The sequence below is a fragment of the Euprymna scolopes genome, chromosome 34, assembly GCF_053919585.1.
Source record: "Euprymna scolopes isolate OS-2025 chromosome 34, ASM5391958v1, whole genome shotgun sequence".
Lineage (NCBI taxonomy): Eukaryota > Metazoa > Mollusca > Cephalopoda > Sepiida > Sepiolidae > Euprymna > Euprymna scolopes.
Window position 1 is genome coordinate 21,546,903 of NC_136515.1, and position 25,178 is coordinate 21,572,080.

At 32.4% G+C, this 25,178-nt stretch overlaps 2 protein-coding genes across 2 annotated transcripts in view; one reads left to right on the plus strand and one right to left on the minus strand.

The window, feature by feature from the left end:
* LOC145259123 (uncharacterized) overlaps positions 1 to 23,730 on the plus strand; it is a 46,781-nt gene extending 23,051 nt beyond the window's left edge. The window contains exon 2 of the mRNA XM_080116799.1: positions 22,740 to 23,730. Within this exon, the coding sequence (XP_079972925.1) occupies positions 22,816 to 23,265 (450 nt within the window). The 5' untranslated portion in view covers positions 22,740 to 22,815 and the 3' untranslated portion in view covers positions 23,266 to 23,730. The remainder of the gene's footprint in view (positions 1 to 22,739) is intronic.
* The window catches only part of LOC145259124 (gem-associated protein 5-like), an 827,294-nt gene that overhangs the window by 643,566 nt on the left and 158,550 nt on the right, over positions 1 to 25,178 (minus strand). The gene's annotated exons all lie outside the window — the stretch shown is intronic.

Below are 25,178 nucleotides of genomic sequence, written 5' to 3' on the forward strand. Positions count from 1 at the left end.
AAACCAATGCCAACAATACAATTACCTGATTTATGCAAAACTAGAAGATGTATCCGGTATTTAACATAATGTTAAATTCCTTTTTAAAATAAAAATAAAGTAAAAAAAAAAAAAACGTAAAAAATAAACAGAAAACAAAGAAACTGAGACGTGCAGGCAAGTATTATGTTTTTTCTGAACATTTCACTTCTGGTAAATAAAAAAAAAATACTTGCGCTAAAATCAAAACCAAAACCTAAAGACAGTGAGTCATGTATGATAACCATTACACTAGCTTGACACAATCTTTAAAAAATGTTTTCAAACCTACTTATTTTTAACATACACAAGCTGCCATGTAAACGATTCGTGAAACAGTTGAAAAACAGATAAAAATCTGATGACTCCCAAATACCAATTTTACAATTTTGACCCCTTAGCATCCCTTTTCTACAGATCAAAACTGATTAAAAGTTTTCTGCATGTCTGAATAGCCTAGTTATCAAATTTCAAGTCTGTAGATCAAAAATTATCCCTGAAAGTATCCTATAGCTCTACAAGGCCACCATTCGCCCATGTATGGAGTATTATTTTCATATTTGGGCAGTTGCATCTGCTACTAGTCTCACTTCTGGACAGGGTTCAAAAGAGAGACCAACCTGAAGTGTCATCTAAGTTTCAACGTCTGTTTCATCAATGAAATGTTGCATCCCTCTGCCGATTTTACAAGTATTTTAATGGTGGATACTCCGATGAACTACAAGCCCTTGTATCCGCCTCAACATAAATACCCCTAACAAACCGACAAGCAGCAAAGTTCCACCTCTACACAGTAGAGATCCCCAGATGTCAGAAAGCCTTCTACTCCAATAGTTTCTTCCCCAGAATTGATAGACTTTGGAATTCTCTTCCATATTCCTGCTTCTCCAACTGTATTGACATGCAGAAATTCAAGTGTAATGTAAACAGACATCTTGCTGCTCAACTCCCTACATAATATCCCTGCAAATTATGTCCCAGATAGTTGCTCCTACATCAAAGTGGCACTGTGCCTTATTTGGGGTAAAAATGAAAAAAAAAAAACTTGAATGTGTACTGGAGAAAAAAAGAGAAGCAGCTGCCGGAAAGGTGTTGAGTGCTTCACCATTTGTTTATCAGGACTCCAAACCGAATTTTTGTCAGGATTTACTCCCTTGACCTTTGTCTTTCCCAAGGCATCCACAAGGCAGTGCAGCTATTTGTCCATAGCTGGTGAAAAATTGAAAATATTTTCAATTTTGATTTAAAAAAAAAAATTACGGAGATTATCATCGTTGTTATGGGTGTATCAAAATAAAAGCGAAATACTTAAATGATTTTTTCTTAAAAACAGAAAGAAAAGCGAATTCCGTAACGGTGAATATTTGAAAATATTTCCGACAAGCAGCAAAATTCCAACCTTACACAATAAAAATCTCAAAATACTCTAATAGGTTTTTTTTTTTTACTCTAGAAATGCTAGACTTTGGAATTCCCTTCCAGGGTCCTGCTTCCCTGACTGTACTGACATGCAGAAGTTCAAGAGTAATGAAAACATACATCTTCCTTCTCAACTCCCTATAGAGTATCCCTGAAAATGATGTCCCAGATAGTAGCCCTGTACATCAACGTGGCATTGTGCCTTGTTTGGGGTGAAAATGCAATTTAAAAAAAAAAAAAAAAAATTGGAGAGATATGATATGAGAATGATATGATGGAAAAATCTTACAGATGGCCTTAAATCTGAAAATGAAAATGCGTGCAGAAGAGGAGATTTCTAATCCAAGAACTCTCACCGATTCTTTCACCTGTCCAGATTCAATCTTACCCCGAGGTCTTAATTCTGATGATCTTAAAGGAAGATCAAATCTCGATATTCTAGAAAGGTGTGTGCAGAATAGAAAACTTTGATGACAAGGCCATGTTCAAAGTATGGATAAGTGACTTTGGATTAGCAAATGTAGAACAGTTAAAGTAGGAGGGAAAGTCTGAGGAAACCATGGAAGCAATAAGGATGAATTTGAGAGAAAACCAGACATAGGTTACTTTGAAAAATCAATCTTTTTAAAGCTTTTCAATGCATGCTAGCGTGTAAGATGGGCCTCAAACTGAATATGATGGTGTTGATGATTTAATAAATTATTTGTAAAATATCATAAATGGTAAACTAAAAATGTTGTTATAAAATATTGGGTTGGTACCAAAAAATATCCCACATTAAATCTATATAAATAAAACAGTAGATGTATGCATGTGTGTATTTAACCGATAAACTCAAACTACTGATCACACAACACTGAAATTAACAGGAAATATTAATCATATACCAAAGATGATTTATAACGAGTAAAATCTTTGTTTGGATGGTTGAAGAACACATATGTCGGCAAGTTGAAATGCAAAATGTTCATTTCAACTTGTCAACATATTTCTATTATTTTTATGCATGTGCAAATTCATTCATAGTTTGAAGTGGTTTAATTTTAAATCTTTCTTATCTCTCCATAGCTCAAATGATAGGGAACGTGGCTAGAGCACTAAATGTTTTGGTTTTGATTCTAGCTGATGGCAGCCAAGTCACTTAAAAAAAAAATCTTTTGAAATCAGTACTACATAAATATAATATTCAATAGAAAATTGGCTCTGTAATAATCAATATGAAATTTGCATTAATTAAAATGTATTTAAGAATATTTTATGACCGACAAGGCCATCCCCTTGCTATTCGTTAATAAAATTCATAATATTTTCTGCAATCCAACTATATTTGCTGGGTAGTGAGGGTGGTTCTGTGGTTAACGACACAGACTGACAATCTGGTTGTGCAAAGTTCAAGTCTAGTTTGTTCTATCTCCTGTAAATACCCAATGTCTTTTTAGAATGTATTAAAACTAGAAACATATCAGGGAAACCAATGCCAACAATACAATTACCTGATTTATGCAAAACTAGAAGATGTATCCGGTATTTAACATAATGTTAAATTCCTTTTTAAAATAAAAATAAAGTTTAAAAAAAAAAACCGTAAAAAATAAACAGAAAACAAAGAAACTGAGAAGTATTATGTTTTTTCTGAACATTTCACTTCTTGTAAATAAAAAAAAATACTTGCGCTAAAATCAAAACCAAAACCTAAAGACAGTGAGTCATGTATGATAACCATTACACTAGCTTGACACGATCTTTAAAAAATATTTTCAAACCTACTTATTTTTAACATACACAAGCTGCCATGTAAACGATTCGTGAAACAGTTGAAGAACAGATAAAAATCTGATGACTCCCAAATACCAATTTTACAATTTTGACCCCCTTAGCATCCCTTTTCTCCATATCAAAACTGATTAAAAGTTTTCTGCATATCTGAATACCCTAGTTATCAAATTTCAAGTCTGTAGATCAAAAATTTATTGTGTATATAGGTTGAGAATTGTCCTCACACACACACAAAATTCTCACTTTTATAGATATACTAGCAGGCCACCCAGCATTGTCCGGCATAAATATTATATTTTAAACCTACTTATTTTTAACATAGGGAAGCTGTCATGGTTCACAACCGGGCATGTACAGTCATGAAACAGTTGACAAACAGATAAAAATCCGATGGCCTCCTCCAAATACCAATTTTTTCAATTTTCACCTCTTAGCAGCCCTTTTTTCCAGATGAAAACCGATTGAAAATATTTTCCACATGTCTGAATATCCTATATACCAAATTTCAAATCTGTAGATCAAAAATTCATTGAGTATATAGGTTGAGAAATGTCCTCACATACACATTCTCACTTTTATAGATATAACAGATTAATGGCTGAATGCCTTTCAAAGTTCGCTACTTGAAATATTTAAAACAGCAATTTAACATAATACTCGATTCATATTTTGGTCAAATTTATTGATCTTTTAGATGTAACCGAAAAGAAAAAAAATCAATTTGCTTGAGTGATCGCATGTGAGGAGCTTTTCAATCCTAACTATGAAGAACCCAACATCATTGGCCGATCCTAAATTCTATTGATCTTTTTATTATGGAACTTGTTCCATACAATTATATCTGCTGGGATGTAAAGGTGGTTAAGTAGTTAACGACACAGACTGACAACCTGGGTATGCCAAGTTCAAATCCAGTTCATTCCACTGAAACAATTTCATTTAGGGATGTTGGCAACCTCCACATGGTTTATTTCGCAGTACCTGATGTATTTCTAGGAAGAATTCTAACTTGAAAGATATCAGGGAAACCAAACTGAACTGCAATCTATCGTTCCCCCTTGCTAAAAATACTCGATAAGCTACAACCACTACATACAATTTCCCCAATTCTCCAACTGTGCCTAAATCTAAACGCAGATTCCATGAGCAACAGTTCTTTCTCAGAACTACTCGCCTTTTGAACACTGTTCTGCTGGCCTGCCTCCCGGCTGAATACAACATGGTAGTCTTCAAATCCAATGTAAACAAGTTCTTGTTGAGCAGTCCGCTTAAATAATCCAAATTCTACCCAATTTACACCATTAGAGATTACTACATTACATTAACCCTTATCCTTGAGTGGTCTTTAGGCCTTGATAAGTGGTGACACCCAAGTGATAGAAAAAAATACCAACAATAGAATTATCTGATTCACACGAAATGAATGAAATATGTTTTCTATAAATAAACTTCACCGGCTTGTCCACCAAGTTATTATAAATGTCCAACATCCATCCATCCATAGCCCTTGAGCCCCTGGAGGAGCATAGGCCATCTACAACTTTGTAGATGCTTTTGTATCGAGGCGTTCCTTTTACAGGGTGAGGGTGCTGGCCCTATGCCCAACCTTCCCAGAAGGTACATACAGCGCCTAGCCTTCCCAAATGGTCACCCATCTGGTACTGACCAGGCTCAATGTTGCTTAACTTCGGTGATCTGGCAAGAACCGGTGTGTCAACGTGATTGTGCCATACAAAAAATGTCCATCAGTTCTATTAAAAAAAAAAAAAAAGGAGCGAACCATGCATGATCCTCCGTGAGTGCACAGTGAACGAGGCATAAAAAAAATGACTAAGTTCAGCATTTGTCCCCCCACCATTTAGTCCCCAAGGCCTTAAAATATTTAAATTTGAGTTCAGCACCATGCAAAACTGCTAAATAGGCATACACAAAAAATTTGGGACAAATATGGTAAAATAGTCCCCAAAATGGAGTGTTTTTATTAGCCCTAAAAGAGCCTCTGGGGCACACCCAAGAGTTATCACGAAGTATAGACAAACAAAATTATATAGAAATCAGTTAGTTACAAGTTTTCAGAAAGTTTTATGAAAATCCAAGACATCAATTTTTTTTTAATAAGTACAAAAGTGTCAATTTTAGCCATTTTAACCTGAAAGGCACTCCTAGGGGAGGCAACCAGAGTTTTCCCCGAAAAAAAAAAAAAAAAATCCATTCTGTTACTTTTTTTACTCATATCATGTTTAATGTTTGTGCAACATGGCACGCATATGAACTGATTAAAAATTAAAAATAAACTAAGATGAATGTACAAAATGTTCAACGATTTTTTTTCAAATTTTGACCCATTTTTGATCCCTTAAAAACTATTTTAATCGGCTAAAAACACATAAGAAGAACAGTTTGTAAAAAAAATCCAATCAGTTGAGGCCCCTAACGCTGCTCTGTGACTTAGTTTCAGAGGAGATATAGTTTGAAAATATAGAGGCTGACAGACAGATCGACATATAGCCGTTTATATATTAGATCCTTTTTTCGGGGGGGGGGGTCCTTTGAGATGAGATTTCATAATTTGAGTATTCATTTTTTTTGTGGACTGTTATCCCCATTTTAATAGTTGTTGTTTCACCATGTTTCGGTCAACTTATCCTCTGGCCTTCTTCAGGTGGTAATGATTGGAGATACAGTTACAAAACTTAGCATTCTTATCCCATTGCAGTTAATCAACTGTAGAAGATCACCAGAATACTCAAGCAGCAAACTATTCACTGCTAGAACTGCTAGACTTTCCCTCACTTTTTCCTACATCCCTCACTGTATAACATGCAGAAATTTAAATGTAATGTGAACAGACATCTCGCTGCTCAAGCTCCTACATTGTACCTCTGTAGACATGCTCCCAAATAATAACTCCTTATGCTCAAGTGGCAATATGCCTTGTTTGGGTTGAGAAAAAGAGTAAAAAAAAAAAAAAAAAATCACACATCCTACTGCGGAGAGGTTCCCCTTTCCCCATAATAAAACAAGGACTGTTAAACACTTATAACTGAAACTTAGTGGACAAGTCAGTGATAAACTCAAAGTTCATTTGTACCAAATATGGTTGGATTGTGAAAAGATTGTGAATTTTATTAACGATTCTCTGTGGCATTTTGTGTGTGCATGTGTGTGTGTGGGGGGGGGGTAAGTTGTGGGGCACCCTGTACAAAAGAAAAAAGGAAGAATGAATCAATTTTGTGGTATGGAGGAGAAAAATGGTGGTGGTGGTGGTGAAAAACGTTTTTATGTGCAACGTGAGGGTAGGGAGGTGGAGCTAAAAGAAGCAATATAATTAATGAAAGAGTAAAAATAAATAAAAAAAATAATAATAAAAAAAAATCCCCAAAGCTTAAAATTATTGAATAAATCAATTTGTTTGATGTTTTTTTGCAAAATCAATATGGGTTTCAAATATCTAAAGAAACTGCAGATCAATTTTTGATACAAATTAGCACTGTACATCAACACCAGAATATAAACAACATTACAAGCATAAAATAATGCTATAAAAATAAAGCCAATAGATTTTCCTATTAGATTATCTGCTTTTGTCTATCAGGTTAATAAATTACCTCCCTTGTAATGTGTAATGCATTTATTTAACTCTTTAGGACCAAAAGGATAATTAACCATATTTCAGTAATAGAAGTTTTCATAAATACGAGATACTTTCAATAAGTTTGCAGATTTCTTTTGTAAGGCATTTAAAATTGTCATTGACTGTTGAAAATTGAGTATGTTATTGCTATACATCTTATGAGATGATTGACCAATTTTTACGATTTCACGTTCAAATGAACAGCTACAGCAGCAATTGGAATACACCCTACTAAAGCCTGATTGTCACAGCTGGTGAATTTCAAAAACGCAATCTGGATATGAGGGCACTTTCGAAGAACGATATGCAATAAAATTCTGTTTTAAATTTTGAAAAAACGACACAGAAACACATGGAATGCTTCGGACTGCTTGAGGACCATCTTGCATGAATCGGCCATCAGTTTTTGAGTGCATAAGAGATTCAAGGAAGGCAGGAAGTCTGTGAGGGATGATGAGAGGTGTGGGAGGAGTAGAGAAGTCAGAACATCAGATTCAACAAATACAGAATTTCATGGACAAGAACTGTTGTGTATCAATAGAGACAATAAGTGCACAGTTTGCTGTCAGTGTGGGAACTGTACACACAATTATTTGCGAGGGACTAAAGATGCAGAAGATTTGCACAAAGTTTATCCCAAGTGTGTTCCATCCTTGTCAGAGACTATTTGACCAAGATGGGCATCAAGATAGTTCCTCACCCTCCCTATAACCAGATCTTGCTACTTGTGACTTTTGATTATTCTCTGAGCTCAAGAAAAACCTTAGAGGTTGTCATTATGAGAAAATTGAGAAGATGAAATAGGCTATGATGATAGTCATTGACACGCTCACACAAGAAAACTTTCATGGTATAAAATGTGCATTGCAGCCGGAGGAGATTACTTCAAATGGGACTAGAGTTTCATGTGTGTACTATCAATAAATGAGCCCATACGAAAAAAGTCTGTAAACTTATTGAAAGCACCTCGCATATTTATTTAGACAAAGATTGGAATGTCTTTCAAATATTATACCTACTGTCCGATGTATATTGACCACATTGATGTTGGAGTTTTCACTATAAAATGTGAAAATAAAAAATACAAGCAAAACTTTCTACTCTACAATTACTAACGAGTCTCGCCTTATCAAGGCCAAAAACCTTGAAATCATAAAGTTTAAGGAGACAAATGAATTGTCAGTTGAACAATGATGAATATTTTAATAGGATTGAAAATAATAAATGCAATAAACAAAATTTGATTACAAATGAGAATGATGACATGTATTCGTTATAACTGGATTTGGAGACAACCTTGTAGTTTCCAATAAATAGTCCTGTGATAATGTGTTCCATCATTGGGAAGTTCTTGGAAAGAAACTGTTAGTAGGATGTTAGACAGATGGAGAAAGAAAGCAAAGTTCTTTTGTGTTCTGGTAGTAAGACGAGTTCTTACTGTGAATGTCTTACAAGGAGTAGCAGAGATTGGAGCTCAGTCGAGCACCTTGTATGGAAAGTAACAGAGTAGAGAAAGACTAACAATGGACCTTCGGCTTACTTTTGGCAAACTTATATCCATTATTTTGTCTTTTAGTCCTCACAAGCAAGGAGACACGACGTTGCCTGGGATTAAATGAGGATCAGAGAATGCCCACCTCCTTCCATATCTTATGGTTATTGAAACTGATGAAATCGCCAATTTTCCAATGAAATCGATTAATTTCCTGCTCTAGTTAAGGACCTATCGAGGTGCACTGGGAGGAAGCTTCACATGCTTCCCCTGCGTGGCCTACTACACAATACATTGTAGTTTGCATTGCACTGTTGATTTTATGAAATCAATATATGATGGCTTGAATTAAAATTTAAAATGCAAACGTAAAGTATAATGGTTCAATTGTGCTCTAAACAGAAACATTCATTTCAAACGTGCACCTGTCATATCAAAGAACCTACTGTTGATTTTATATGCCTGCCTTTTCTGCTTGTGCAATGATAAAACTTCTCAAATGCACTTTTGGCTGCATAAAATGTTAACTTTGGTCAAAATCGCGTATTCCTTCTTTCAAATTTTATCGATTATTGAAACTTATTGAAGACATTCAGATAGAAAACATATCTAAAAATGCTGCTAGGCACATTAAGTACATTTGCATGAATTTTTTTTTTTTTTTAAATCGGCCCAGCCATTCAATAGGGAATGAACTCACACACACAAAGCTGCTTTTATATAATAGTAGATATTCCATGAGCGATATTTCTGATAAAGGGGGAAGAATTACACATTTCCGAGTTGGAATCTATTCATTTACTTATTGTTGACCAGTTTTTAACTTTTAAAATCCAGTGGCTTTATATCTTGTTCAGAATTATTTCTAGAAAAATACATTTTTTAAAGTCGATTTGAAATTTTCATTGTTCTTCATTTAGATTTTTTTTAGTTGAAGAGAAACAAAAAATAAATAAATAAAAAAATAAAAATAAAGTAAAAGATGAAAAAGTAAAAAATGAGAAGAAAAAAGAAAACCTACAAATAAAATTCTTTTTAAAAAAAATGAATGTCACAAAAGGAGAGTGTAGTCTCTTTGTTCCTGTTCCAAAAGAAAATGGAAACAGCAGAGATCGTTTCTTTCAGAACAAGCCCCACCCCTCATGACATTTGTTGGGAGAGAGATGGAGAGGGGTATAAATTGATGATATTTACTGCATTGCAAACTGCATTGCTCAAATCATGAACATTCTTGTCAAAAAAAATGTCAGAAACATTTCAATTTTATCAGACAAAAAAAGAAAAATGAACAACAAATTCTGACGAATGACTGGAGGAATTTCATTTTGTATTCTCTATTTTGTATTTCCTTTTACAATTGTTAAATCTATTTTGTACTCCATTTTTTTTTGTGTGTGTGTGTATTTTTTTTACAATAAAAGTATAAAGAGAACACTTCGATAAAATTTGCTGTGATAATAGCTTCATTCCGTCATACCAATAATTCTTCTTTTTTTTGTTTTTTAAAACATTCTCTCCTATAAATCATTTTTTAAAAATATACAAAAACAATTTTTTTGCGAATATATTATTTTTTTAAAACATTTGTCTTTTAACCATAACTAGCAATGACTTTAATTTTAACTTGGGTTACAAGTAAAAATATTTTGCTAACTGTCCTTAAAAAGTGAGGAATCATTTTACGTTAAGTTTATATACAAAACAGGTCTCCCACTTGAAATTATAAAATAATTTTTTTTCAGCGTATTCACACATAATCGCCTAAAAAAGACAGGATGTCATTGAGGGGGTGAGGTTCAGTGAAACATGTTAATCTATAAATACACCATATATATTATATATATATATATATATATATATATATATATATACATACACACACACACACACACACACACACACTGCAATCATGACAGGACCCCCCCCCCCGTTTCATGATTAAAAGTGGGAAATGAGAAAAAAAAAAAAAGAAAGAAAAACAATTTAATGGGGGAAGCCAGCTGACTAGTTTCGCCCTCACCTCTCATTAAGCTGGATCAAGGGTTTTACTTTCTTCTTTTTCTTTTCTTTTTAAATTTTAAAGTAAAATCCCTCGATCCATCTTATGAAAAGTGAGGGCAAAACCAGTCAGCTGGCCTCCTCCATTAAATTGTTTTTTTCTTCTCATTACCCACTTTTAATCATGAAACGGGTTTCCTGTCATGATTGCAATAATTAAATTTTGTACTCCACATAAAAGATATATTTTAGATTTGTTTCACATAAGCATTAATATGTCGTTACACATTCATGAGTATGTTTCGATCAGCCAGTTGCAAGTAACTAGAGACCTCTTCAGGCGATATTGCTTATACAAAAATACGTATTGATCTTTGTTATAGAGTGAAGGATGTATTTGTGTGATGAAGGGTAGACATTTAAATATCTCTCTCATATATATATAAGTGTTGGGATGATTAATCGGAATGGGAATCAAGAATCGGAAGAATCAGAACTTTTAATGGCAAAAAACAATCCTTTTAATTCTATTTTTCATTTAATTTTGTTTAAAGCAAACACTTCCACTGCTGGTTTCTATAATATAAATTTCACCTGTCTGTTTAAATGTATGTATGTATTATATATGTACGCATGTTTATATGTCTGCCTAAAACTTTCAACAGGGGCGACAGATTTTCACAAGATCGGTATCGTTTTGAAGCTCGACCCTTCAGACGATAAATATTAAAAAATTGGCCAAAAACATTAATTCCTTCACCCTCTACTGGGCACTTTCCTACAGGGAGAGGGTCACTTTTTTTGCTGATATTTTCAAAAGTCATTCCCTCTTTTCAATTGACTAGCCTTAATTTAAACCTACGTCACTTACGTTTGGCGATGGACGCAACAGCAAAGACGTCATGTTTTATCTTTCACATTCTTTTCCTCCTTCGTGATACGGGTTCGAGCCTGCCTGCCTACTACCACTTTTTTCATTTTTATTTTTTGCTCAATACACACCTCCAAACACCCGGGCAATGCCGAGCACCCAGGCTAGTTAATAATAAAATAAATATTTACTGGTTTTAAACTACCAGTAAAACTAAAAATCTTTAGATATTTCCTCTACAAATGCATTTTTACATTTGAAAAAATATCTGCTCATTTAACGTTTTTACGATAGTTGGGAGAAAATAACAATTCTACATTTAGAGTTTTATAACGAATCAGAATCAAAAAATTAGTACAGAATCGGTAAAATATTAAAATCGTCCTATCACTTAATAATAATAAGAGTTTAATCACAGATTAATGAATCGTGTGGTATCGAATCTTACAAAATATTTTTGGAAGGTAATATTTTTATATAAGACAATCCCAGCCAAATAAAATTGCTCAATATACGAGATGGAGCAAATTAAAGATTTACAGTTTATAATATCTGAATGAAATTTACATATAAAAAACTGTAAATATATATATATATATATATATATATATATATATATATATATATATATAAACTGTAAATTTATATACAGGGTGATCCCCCCCCCCAAAAAAAAAAACAGGGCATTCAATTGTTTTTTGGGGCATTTTACAGTCAACGGAGAAAAAAAGGCCAAAGATCCTAGTGTTTTGATATGATATTTTGAATATAATAAACTAGTGATGAACAAAGTTTCATTTCATTCATACAAAACACTAAGAAACGAGGGCCTAATTAGAGTTGGGCTCGTTTTCTTTTTGGTCACCCTGTATAAGTGATCATGTCTGTCTGAGAAACAGTCTCTAGCAAATTCCTCTTTCAATTTTTAGTCTACAGACTTGAAACTTATAGGGGATTTGAATCTGTGGAACAAATTGTATTTAGTCTTTAGCAGGTAAAGAGTCAAAATTGCAAAAAATTGGTACTTAGCAGGTGTAAGTCAACTTAAAGTACTCTTGTACACATGCACAAATATAAATTTATAGGTTAAAGTTTATTTTTAACTATTTATTATTCATCTGACGATAGTGCAAACGGTAATGACTAAAGTTGAAGAGCTAAATCTTATGGTTTCGATTCTAGCTGATGGCGCCCAAATCTTTTTTTAAAACTTGAAATTACTACTATATATAGAGCCAAAATATTTTTATGAAGAAAAAATTCTTAATATATATATATATATATATACATACATATATATACATACATATATATATATATATATATATATATATATATATATATATACATATATACACATTTCCAAGACTATATATTAGGTATTTGAATATGTATGGCTCGGTTTCCTTCCTCTTATTGAAATACTTTTCTGGTACCAAAGTTTTTTTTCACTGATAAAATACAAAAATAATTATATAAAATAACTTTAAATATGGTCACTAAAACTAGATTGCAAGCTAGGTCTGGGCAATCCTCAGAACTAGTGAGTTCCCCTAGGGCTTACCACCCAAGGAGGTCGGATATATCTCGACACGGTCAAGTCGTTGTCATTAGTAATACAGAAGTAGGAACACCTTTCGAAGTGGCAAATGGGACTTGTTCAGCCAAAAATAATTTTAATGTCGCTCTTTGTGGAGCTTCATTATGTAAAACCTGTGATATTCTTATAACATATAAAGAATATAAATCAAATGTTACTCAAAAAGTTTATTCAGTTATTAATCGTTCTAAAGCATATTTGTCATGTAGGTCACAAAATTTAGTCTACCTGTTGTCCCATAAAAATTGTAATCTACAATACGTAGGGGAAACTGTAATGCCTCTGAATAAGCGTATGAATTTGCATAGGACTAGTACTAAGAGATGTATTCATGTTATTAAACACTTAAAAAAAACCCTGTTGTCTTTTTCCGTACAAATTCTTGAAAAATTTAAAAGTAATGGACATAATAGTTTATAATAGTAAATAATGATATCCTAAAGATGTGTCAGGATAAGGAAGACGAAATAATTAAAAAATGTGAATAATTTACCCATAGGGTTTGAATATTAAGATTAAAAAAATAACCTACAAGGTTCTGAAAATGTAGATCCATTATATCTAGCTTTGCGTCACTATGGTATTAGAGAGAAAACTTTTTTAATAGAAATAATAGGGAACCAGCTATTTCATGCGATGATTTTTTTTTTTAGTAAAACTAAAGATATTATGATCAATCAAATTTCTGAGTCCTTCAATTATATTAGAAAACTGCTTAATCAAACAAAAAAGAAGGAAATAGGATTGAAAATATTATTATAACCAGATACAATATATAGGAAAGACTATTTCATTCAATGGTACAATTTTATTCTGGATATAATCGACACTAAATTATACAAGCCACTTGCAGAGGGTATGAAAAAAAAAAACTAGAAATGTTTGTGTGGTTTTGTATGAAAATAAAGGTTTTGATGATATAAATTTACCTAAAATATTAAATAAACAAAAAACCATACAATTATTACCAAATGAATTACAAACAAAAGATCAACAACCAATAGTTACATGTAAACTAGGGCCAATCATACGTAATAATGTTTTTAATTATAAAATAACAGTAGAACATAGAAATATGAATGATAATATTATAAATATTCCAGAATGTGAATGTAATTCCTCTGCTTTCTGTAATAATGAGATAAAACATGTAATTACAGGAAATCTAAAGACAGTAAAAAATTCTGAAGAAAACTCCTTAGTAAAGGTCCCAATTATAGAGAACCTTAATGCCTAAATTACACTAAACGCGTTAAAGAAGTAACTAAAGCACTAGAAGGTTTTGTTATGGCCATGGTAAATAAATATAAATTAGCACAGTTTACGTTTGATGCATGGAAAAATAATATACTTGAATGCGTAAATGAAAAGGTTAAAGGTATAAAAAAAATTTGAACATCCTAAAAAAACTAATCCTCTTCTTAAAAATTCAGAAATACTGCAGGAACTTAAAATACTTCAAGATAAGTTTGTAATAGTTCCTATTGATAAAGCAGCAGACAATATAGCTTTTATATGTAAAAAAAATATTATATACAACGTTTATTGATAGAAGCAGGAATTATAGGTAAAGTTTCAGATATCTATAAAGTAAGTAATGTTAATTTAGATAGCATTATTCTGAATAATAGTATTATTAATGAAAAAGTAGGATTAAAGTTAGAAGAAAAAAACCCAAAAAACTCCCATGTATGCACTGGATACCTAAAATGCACAAAAATCCAGTTAGCGCTAGGTTTATGTGTAGGTTTAAAGACGTGCATAACTAAACCTTTAAGTAAAGCTATATCTAAAATATTTAAATTAATTATAAATCAAAGAAATAATTTCCACCAGAAAAGAAAATTCTGTAGTAATATAAATCTGTTTTGGGTGGTAAATAATTCAAAACTAGTAAAAGAAAAATTAAATAAAATAAATTCCAGAATAAAAGCAAAATCTATAGTGACTTATGATTTTAGTACGCTATATACTAAAATTCAACATGAAAAACTTAGCTTTTGAAGGTGGTAAAGGTAAATATAGACTTTTCAAACTTCAAAGCTTTCTGGTGTAAAAATAAAAACAGAAAAACTAGTGTTTCTAAAGGTATTTTTAAAATATTTATATTTATCACCTTATTAAAGAATGTTATTTTTAAATAGGAAATAAAATAGGACTCCAAACGATAGGTATTCCAATGGGATTGGATCCTGCACTATTTTGGGCAAATCTGTATTTACATACTCAAGTATATATATATATATATATATATATATATATATATATGTCATAAATAAAAAATGATACATCTAAAACATAATTTTCATGGGTGTAGGAGATTTCTAGATGATCTTATATGTATAAACGATAATGATGAATTCGAAAAAAAAATAAACATCTTATATATCCAAAGGATTTAGAATTGAATTGTGAACATAGAGGATAACAAGCTACATTTCTGGATTTAGATATAAAAATTGAGGATGGGATTTTTCTTTATAAAATATTCGATAAAAGAAACCCTTTCAAATAGTTTGTATGCTGCATAAAGATAGTACCTGCGCTGTTTTTATGGTTTATGGAACCATTATGTCAGAGTTTTTGAGAATAACTCGCGTTACTTTAAAATTAATACATTTTATACTCCCAATTTCTAGCTTAGTAATAAGGATGATAAAACAAGGTAGAGATAAAACTAAAATGTTTAAATAATTAAATGAAGCATTTGTTCGTTATCCTGATGTTTTTGAATCATATAAAATTAACCAGAATATATTATTAAAGGAAATCCAAAACTATATTAGTAATGTATAAAATGTATTATATAAAATAAAATTAAATGTATATATTTATAAATATTTTTAATCTTTATATATTTTTAATTTTCAATAAATACGAATGTAAATATATAAAGTACTAATCACAGTGGGGGTGATAAGTAGTTAAATGGATTAATCCTAATCTTATAAATACAAGACTGGTAAAATAAAAAATATATCCATTTTGAATTTGGAAACAGATGAATCTCACAGGTAAGAAATTCATTTTTATAACATGAATAGGCTAGCCAAATTAATTAAGAATAGGAAACTAGATCTAATATCTATAACATGTTTTCTTAACAAGAAGGGAGGTGGTGTTTGATCAACACTGCTGGGGAGCCTTAATTTAATATACTGTTATGTTTTTAAATCTCCGAAACAGTGTTTCATGGTAAATAACTGATGATCCCTTAAATTACCATTGGTACTATAGTGAATTTGAGAAAGCAAGTTGATGCAGTGATTGCAGGTTATTAAATGATTTACTGACTAAATAGTTTTTTAACGAATGATAAAAATAAAGATGAAATAGTTTTTTTTTTATAGTTTTAAAGGTTAAAAAACTTCCAAGACATATATTTAACATATTTTAAAATCACTACTATATATTGGGTACAATATAATAATCAATACAGAATTGGCTCAACATTGCTAAATATGAAATTTGCATAAATAAAAAAATCATTTCACTGTATTTTACGACTGGGCAATGTTGGGCGGCTTGTTAATAATTATAAGATATTATAGTGTTTAATCACATTAGGAAGCAAAATTTATTTGCTTGTGCAACAAAAAAAATGACAAACAATTTTTTGTAAGATAGAAATTGCATACTTGATGATAGCCTCCAGATTTTAATTCAGAAGTTGATAATTGCTGTTTATATATAAAAAAAAAAAACATCTTCCATTATTTTATTTTTTTTTTCATTTTTCTTAAACTTTTTCTTCTAGGGGATGGGACAACCAACCAGATGTCTGACATTTACCCCTATTTTAGTGAGTCCAACCAAGAGATCTTTTCAGGATTCTAGCCGTCCCTTTCAGTGCAATCGTTTGTATTTCACTTGCACTTGGTTCACTGGGTATGCTTGCTATGTACTTTTTAAAGTTTTCACTTGCACTTGGTTCACCGGGTATGCTTGCTATGCACTTTTTAAAGTTTAATAGATTCTTGTTTCATGTGTTTTGCAAAATTTGTTTCCAAATTTTTTTTTTTTTTAATTATTAACACATAAAAAATCAAACTGGATTTTATAATTGGATTTTTTTTTTTAGATTGGAAAATAATTTGGGTATTTCTACATAATTTGAACAGAACTGTTTTGTTTTTTTTGTTTTTTTTAATTTTTTTACTTGGACAAATTTTTTTTGTTTAGTTTCGTAAAAGTTAGTTTTGTTTGGTTCAAATTCTGAAGAAGCACCATATTCTTTTTTTTAAATAGTTTATTGATAGAAAAATAAACTTTTTACTATTTTTTTTAGAGCTAACTCGACTAACATAATGTTAAAAAAAAACAAACAAAAAAAAAAAAACAAAAGGGCTAGTGGTGGAAATACTTAAAAATTTCTACTAAAATCTAGGCAGTCTAAAATGAAGAAGGAGTGTTTTTTTGTTTTTTTTTTGATAAACACTGCTTGTCAGTTGCTGATGTGAAAACTGGAAGCCATCACAAAGTAGGCTCTTTCCATTTAACTATTTTTTTTTATTCATGAAACTTGTAGAGAAATATGTGGCCCTTGACAGTTGTTGCGATTGGAATGTATTGGCAGCAGAAATGTATAGAAGAAAGCTGACATGACTGTTCCGACTTTATCCTTTGTTTTTTTCCCTTTCTCTCGGCTGACTAAGGAACCGTCTGCAATTCCGACATCAATAAATACCTATTTACCTCTCTCGTAAACACTAAACGGAACAGTCATAAAGAGACCGGACAGGCTGCATATCGATTTTCTTCAAAAGCATCCCCCCCCGCATACCCCCAGCTCTCACTCTCTCATTTCGCTAAAATGACGACTTTGTCGCTACTGTCTGAACCTGCTGACATTTGTCAAGGTACAAAGAAAAATTCCAGCTCACGTCGGCTCTTTGTAAGTCTCCCATCAAAGACGACAACAATTAGCAAATACAGAACTGAGGATAACCGCCTTCAAAGCTCGAAACTGCATTGTAATTAACTTTTTTTTAATATTTTCTTCATTTTTGCTTGTCACAATTGTTCGGCTTGACAAACAGCCAGAGAACAAAAATGACACCAACAACCGCAACGATAGAGGCACAATCCGATTACCAATATGAGAACAGGGGTATTGACAGAATAAAGGGTGGATTAATTAGAATAAATCAAATGAATACATACAAAGTTGGTATTTTTGATTAGTGTCATTGTGGCTAAAACTAAAATAATACAAAATGAATACCTACAAAGTTGGTATTTTTGATCAGTGTCATTCTGAATGAATAATATGTAAAATTTCAGCGAAAAATATTATTTGGTTTTAAACTGGTGCTGATTTTGTCAGTTTTCCAGCCAGATTATGTATTAACTTGAGTAACTGATTTTTTAATTAAGAAGTTAACTCCCTTATGAGTTGTCTGTGTGTGTATCCACAGAGAGGAATGGGTTGGATGAAAAGAAAGTGGAAGTGAATATTCATTTGAATGAATTCCCTATTAGTCTTTTTTCAATTTTCTTATGGGATGATCATCTTTAGTTAACTATTACATGCAGATATTCTACATAATTTATACTTGCATAATATTTGTGTAAAAAGGTTATAATAAACACAAACCTCTTTCTATATATATTTATGTATATGTGTGTATATATATTTATTTATTTGTTAAAAAAATTTTGAAACCAAACTCCTCTGTCAGTTTTTGGTCTACAGACATAAAACTTCATATATAGGATATTCGAACCCATACAAAACTTTATATTTGGGCTTTAGTCAAGGAAAACCAGTGTAAAAGTGTGAAAATTTAAAAAAAATGAAATTTGCCAGATGAAGCTCGAACAGCAGCATTTGCATACGTGATGTAATAACTATTGGTTCATGTTTTAATTTTTAGGTTTGCAGCAAACATGTCTTCATAGTACACTCATTAATGTCAAAGGAAAATGTAAATCGTAAGCTAAACGTTTTGGTTTCGATTTTCGGTAGTGCCGCATGAGTCATTTTTTTAAACGTTTTAAATCATTACTATATATTGGGTCCAATATAATCTATATATATATATATATATATATATATAAAGGCAAAATGTGTGTGTGTGTGTGTGTGTGTGTGTGTGTGTGTGTCAAAAACTTTTGACACATGCGACGGATCCTCACGAGATCGGTATCGTTTTGAAGCTTGATGTCTTGGATGACAAAGATTGAAAAATTAGCCAAAACCATTCTTTCCTCAACTTGGCCATTTTTTTTACAAGGAGGGGGTTGCTTTTTATGGCGACATTTTCACAAGTCATCGTTTCCATTGGACTGACTATACTTAATTTCAATGCTCTCGAACTCCGGTTGAATGATGGAGACATCAGCTAAGACGTAAGGCTTTCTTTTTTTTTCCACCTTTGCGTTATGGGTTCGAGCCTGCCTGCTTACCTGCTTCCACTTTTTTTTTTTTTTTTTTTTTTTTTTTTTTAAATATCTCTCTCCACTCAAACTGGCCACTGTTGTTTTCATCCCTGCGCTATTGCTCCCACCTTCGGAGAGTTCTTTACTACACCTCCATTAATGAAAATATCATATTTAAGCGTCTTTTACGACCGGACAACGCTGAGTGGCTTGCTGGTATGTTTATAAACTGTCAATGTATTTTTTAATTTTCTTCTTATTCTGTTCTAGTTACCAGATATTCATCTGCTATCTCATACATTTGAACCGAAATCTTTTCAGCTTGTATCTCTCTTGCACTTGGTTTACCAGGTATATTCGCCAGGTAATTTTTAAAATTCACGAGTCCAGTTGCTTCTATGATTACTGTAATGATAGAGATCTTCCCAAGATTCCGATTTCTTTTCATTAATATTTCATTTGCTTTTCTCCTCTCAGCGCTGTTTAACCCAGCATCATTGAAGACATTAGCTTCTACTTCTTAATCTACTTCTTTCTCCTTGTCTGATATCACTATGTCAAGTTTAACAGCTCCGTTTTCTAAGTATGTCGATGTAGGAATTAGAGTCAAAGTGAATGGTTTATGACTTATTTTGAATTGTTCTTTCTAGCATACTAGCGGGGGTACCCGGCATTGCCCGGGTGTGAAGAGGTGGTGTAGTAAGGATATTGAGCAAGGGCAAGGCGTAAAAAAAAAAGAGCATGGAAAAATAAGAGATAAAAACAGGAAAATAGAGAAGCGAACGAATAAAAAATCACATAAATAACCCCGTTTGGGCTTGAACGTGAAATTCGGAGCTTACAACATGACCCTGCTATCCACTGCTCCACAACGACATCATTGAAATAACATTGTGTTTTTTCTATTTAAACCAATTCAAGAATGTTAAACGTGCAGCGTGGTTACTGAAGTCGGTGAAAAAGGAACAATTTTTTTGCAACCCTCCCTTCTATATGAAATAATTGACCATTTGACAGGACTTGCTGCTATATTTGATATTCAACGTTTGGTCCAGTGAAAATATTAACACACTCCATTGTGTTGCATGTAGCTACCCCTCAGCGAAACCTTACAGCTGGATATCAGGTGATAGAGCTTGCATTTATCATTGCTGAGACCACTCATCTTCTTAGAAGAATCAATCATCAAACTTTGATGTGTGTGTGTGTGTGCAATTTGGAAGATCATTTCATAAGATCAGGAAGAAGGTTGGGTCCAAAATGCATCCTTGAGACACAACGACATTGATGTGCTTCAGACTTTTGGTTAACAATGACTACTTTTAAAAACGTATCAAGGTTTGGTTTCGTTTATTCCATATCAACCATCTTTGGGTTATTTAATGCCAATTAAAATTATCAGGTATAATTCTACAAGTAGAATATGTATAGCAGTGAGACCTGTGGAAATTCCAGCAGCATCTTTCATATGTTCTATTTTCTTTCAACTCAAAAAGTTGAAAAGCTACGAAGACAGGGGTAGTACTATTAAAACAGACAACCTTTTGTGCTCCAGAATTTATTTTTCTACATAGTCACCACCATTCTCAATGTACTTTTTCCAGGAATTCAATGATGCATCTATGCTTCTGACACATGTCTATGACAGGGGTTGCTTTCTTAGGGTTTTACACTGTCAATATCCACAACAGAGATGAAACTTTCAGGTCATGAATGTATAAGTTCAGTCCTCATAACAATGCAATTTGCAATCTCCTCTGATCAATTCTGGCGTAATAAAAAATAGGAGGCATTACTTTTAGTACATCGCTCGAAGTATCAATTTGAGGAAAAAAAAAAAATGAGTAATAAGGTTTTTAGTTTTTGAAGAATCAGATTTAATAATAAAGTTAGAGACGAACTTATAGATACTAGAACATGATATGACCAGCTGATTAATCAGATTGGATCTCTATGATCACCCAGCTGGCCAAAGGGCCAAAGAGAAAGTACTCGTCTAGCTAAAACCACTATCAATAAATTTCCCCCCATCTTTATCTGTGCCTAAGCCTAAATTTAGATTCCATGAACAAAGCTTCTTTCTTAAAACTGCACACCTGTGGAACTCTCTTCCGTTTACCTGCTTTCCAGCTGACTACAATATGGCCGTCTTCAAGTCTAATGTAAACAAGTTCTTGATGAGCCGTTCCCCTTAAGTAATACAATTTTACCAAATTTACACTTCTAATGATTACTATGATATTGTCCTTTTGACCACTGTACACTCTTTAACCCTTATCCTCGAGTTGCCTCTGGGTCTTGATAAGTGGTGATTCCTTTTGGAAAAAAAAAAATGATTCAGCCATTAGGTTCCCATACTACAGTCGTCAGTGATGGTCAACAAGTGGCCTCGTTTTCAGGAAAGAGGAGGCCTCCTTTTGCGTCAGTGAATATGTGGTTCTGCTGACAAAGCGAATAAACTATTGCAGCTCTGCTTTTTTCTCTTCTTTGTCTTGTGAAATTTTTGTTTTTTTTTAGTTTTGATTAAATTTTTAAAAAAATGTAAAAAAATTCAAAGAAAAAAAAAAAGGAAAAAGTTTCTTGGACAAAACCATATTTTTGTTATATTTTTCTTTCAAAAGCAAAATCTAATTTTAATCTAAATTTAATCTTTAAATTACACTTTAATTAGACTAATTACTTTCTAAAAAGTACAAATATTTGATGTTATCAACACAAAAAAAAGAACAAAGATAAAAATTTAATTAATTTTTAAATTGAACCTAATTTTTCTTTCCACATTAAAAAATAAAATTTTACTGTGAACATTTAAAATAATATAACCTGCAGCAAATTTATTTCTCGTGGGCATACCCAGCATCATTTGCATTAATCATTTTCATAAATTGTGTAGATTATAGAAGAAAAGTTAAACTATGAATAAGAGGTTAATGCAGTTTGCTTAAAGCATTGTTTCGTGTGTAGAGGTGTAATGGAGAGACACAAACTGAAGTGAATTTTTTCTTATATACTTGCATTATGCTTTTACTTGCATCAGGTGGAATGTTCATGTAGTATAATATTTTGGGAAAATTCCCTTCGTCAGATATGTGTTCAACTTTAGTTCAAATGTGCATACTGGAGCTATAGCCGATAATATGGAAATGCCATCTGACCATGCTGATGCAACTAAAAACGCAAGTATTATAAAATACAAGTAAAAAAATAAGAATACCTATGTATTGTATGGGTAAAAGTAAATCTATATAGCTTATTACATAGTTATTTCATAATAACGAATAACGAAATTTCAATTTCCTTTATATACACATTAAACATGCTTCAAGAAAACTATATTAAACTTAGACTTTTTTAATTTAAGGGGAATTCTGGACAAGGACCCATATCTTTTATATTTACACACATGCATTGCTTCAATTTGTGTTTTATCTGTTACACCTCTGCATTACATTGCCTTCTATGGGGTGGAACAATAATGTTGTCGCCCTAGAAAAGAAGACATGATTCCATTTCCTTTTGATGAAAACCGTTTTTTTTTTTTTTGTTGCAGAGCATCTACTAGTTGGCCAGTGGTGTACAAATCCCAACAGTGATAGGAGCACTCTATCACGTCTGAAAGTGAGACAATGTTCAATGAGCAAAATCGGAGATGCGCTACTGTACAACTCATGTTCTCTACTGATCCAAATTATGACAACAGGACCATTGCCAGCACCCACAAAATGCATAGCTGGTTTACCACGATTAACAGAGACGTACTCAGGGTGATAAAAACAAAGTTTCCAGACACGGTTATGGTCTTTGGTGCAGTTTCAAGTGAGAGCCATATCATGCCACCTCACATCTTCAACGTCGGCTGGAAAGTCAACACCAAAGTGTACCTGGATGTGCTGAAGAATGTGGTGACCCCTGGTACAATCACGTGGTCGCTGGCAGATTCTGGGTGTGACAGTAAGACTCGGCGCTGGCCCACAAGTCCAAAGAGCTTGGCTTCAGAAACGGTGCTACAACTTTGTGCCCTTCTCTTACTGGACCCCTCCTCCTCCGATCTGAACTTGCTGGATTACTTTGTTTAGTTATACACTGAGAACATCACCAACATGACCTCCTACAACACCAAAGCCAGCCACCATCCACCGAGTATTTGCCAAGCTCTCGCCAGCGCTTGTGGAAAAGCTATGCTCGCAGTTCCGGACCTGTATCAAGCAGTGATTGAGGCTGAAGGTAGTTACATTATGTAGATGTCAGCTCTACTACATAATCCAGTTACCTGAATTGATTTTTTTCAATAAAAGTTTTAAAATAAAAGGTGTAGTGCTGTTTTATTTAGGGTGACGAGTGTATACGATATGGAACTTTCATCAGACCATATTGAAGCAAGTAAGAATACAATGCAATGTTACAAGTATACAAAATGCATATTAATAAAATTGAAAAGTTTAGGTATATTATATGACAAAACCATAGTAAACATAATTATAGTTTCATTGAGGTCCAAAATCAAACAGTTTCAAAGAATTTCTTCCAAGGTGAACAATAAAAAGTCTTCCAATAGATGCAATAAAAGAAATACTGCCAATACAATAAAAAAAAAAATTGGTTCTCATAAAGACAATATGAAAAATTCCTCCAAGATGAGCAATGAAAAATGAAATTCCTCCAAGATGAGCAATGAAAAATAAAATTCCTCCAAGATGAGCAATGAAAAATAAAATTCCTCCAAGATGAGCAATGAAAAATAAAATTCCTCCAAGATGAGCAATGAAAAATAAAATTCCTCCAAGATGAAAAATGAAAATCCACCAAGATGAGCAATGAAAAATAAAATTCCTCCAAGATGAAAAATGAAAATCCTCCAAGATGAGCACTAAAAAATGAAAATCCTCCAAGATGAACACTAAAAAATGAAATTCCTCCAAGATGAACACTAAAAAATGAAATTCCTCCAAGATGAGCAATAAAAAATGAAATTCCTCCAAGATGAGCAATAAAAAATGAAATTCCTCCAAGATGAGCAATAAAAAATGAAATTCCTTCAAGATGAGCAATAAAAAATGAAATTCCTCCAAGATGAGCAATAAAAAATGAAATTCCTCCAAGATGAGCAATAAAAAATGAAATTCCTCCAAGATGAGCAATAAAAAATGAAATTCCTTCAAGATGAGCAATAAAAAATGAAATTCCTCCAAGATGAGCAATAAAAAATGAAATTCCTCCAAGATGAGCAATAAAAAATGAAATTCCTCCAAGATGAGCAATAAAAAATGAAATCCCTCCAAGATGAGCAATAAAAAATGAAATTCCTCCAAGATGAGCAATAAAAAATGAAATTCCTCCAAGATGAGCAATAAAAAATGAAATTCCTCCAAGATGAACACTAAAAAATGAAATTCCTCCAAGATGAGCAATAAAAAATGAAATTCCTCCAAGATGAGCAATAAAAAATGAAATTCCTCCAAGATGAGCAATAAAAAATGAAATTCCTCCAAGATGAGCAATAAAAAATGAAATTCCTCCAAGATGAGCAATAAAAAATGAAATTCCTCCAAGATGAAAAATGAAAATCCTCCAAGATGAGCACTAAAAAATGAAAACCCTCCAAGATGAACACTAAAAACTGAAATTCCTCCAAGATGAGCAATAAAAAATGAAATTCCTCCAAGATGAGCAATAAAAAATGAAATTCCTCCAAGATGAGCAATAAAAAATGAAATTCCTCCAAGATGAGCAATAAAAAATGAAATTCCTCCAAGATGAGCAATAAAAAATGAAATTCCTCCAAGATGAGCAATAAAAAATGAAATTCCTCCAAGATGAGCAATAAAAAATGAAATTCCTCCAAGATGAGCAATAAAAAATGAAATTCCTCCAAGATGAGCAATAAAAAATGAAATTCCTCCAAGATGAGCAATAAAAAATGAAATTCCTCCAAGATGAGCAATAAAAAATGAAATTCCTCCAAGATGAGCAATAAAAAATGAAATTCCTC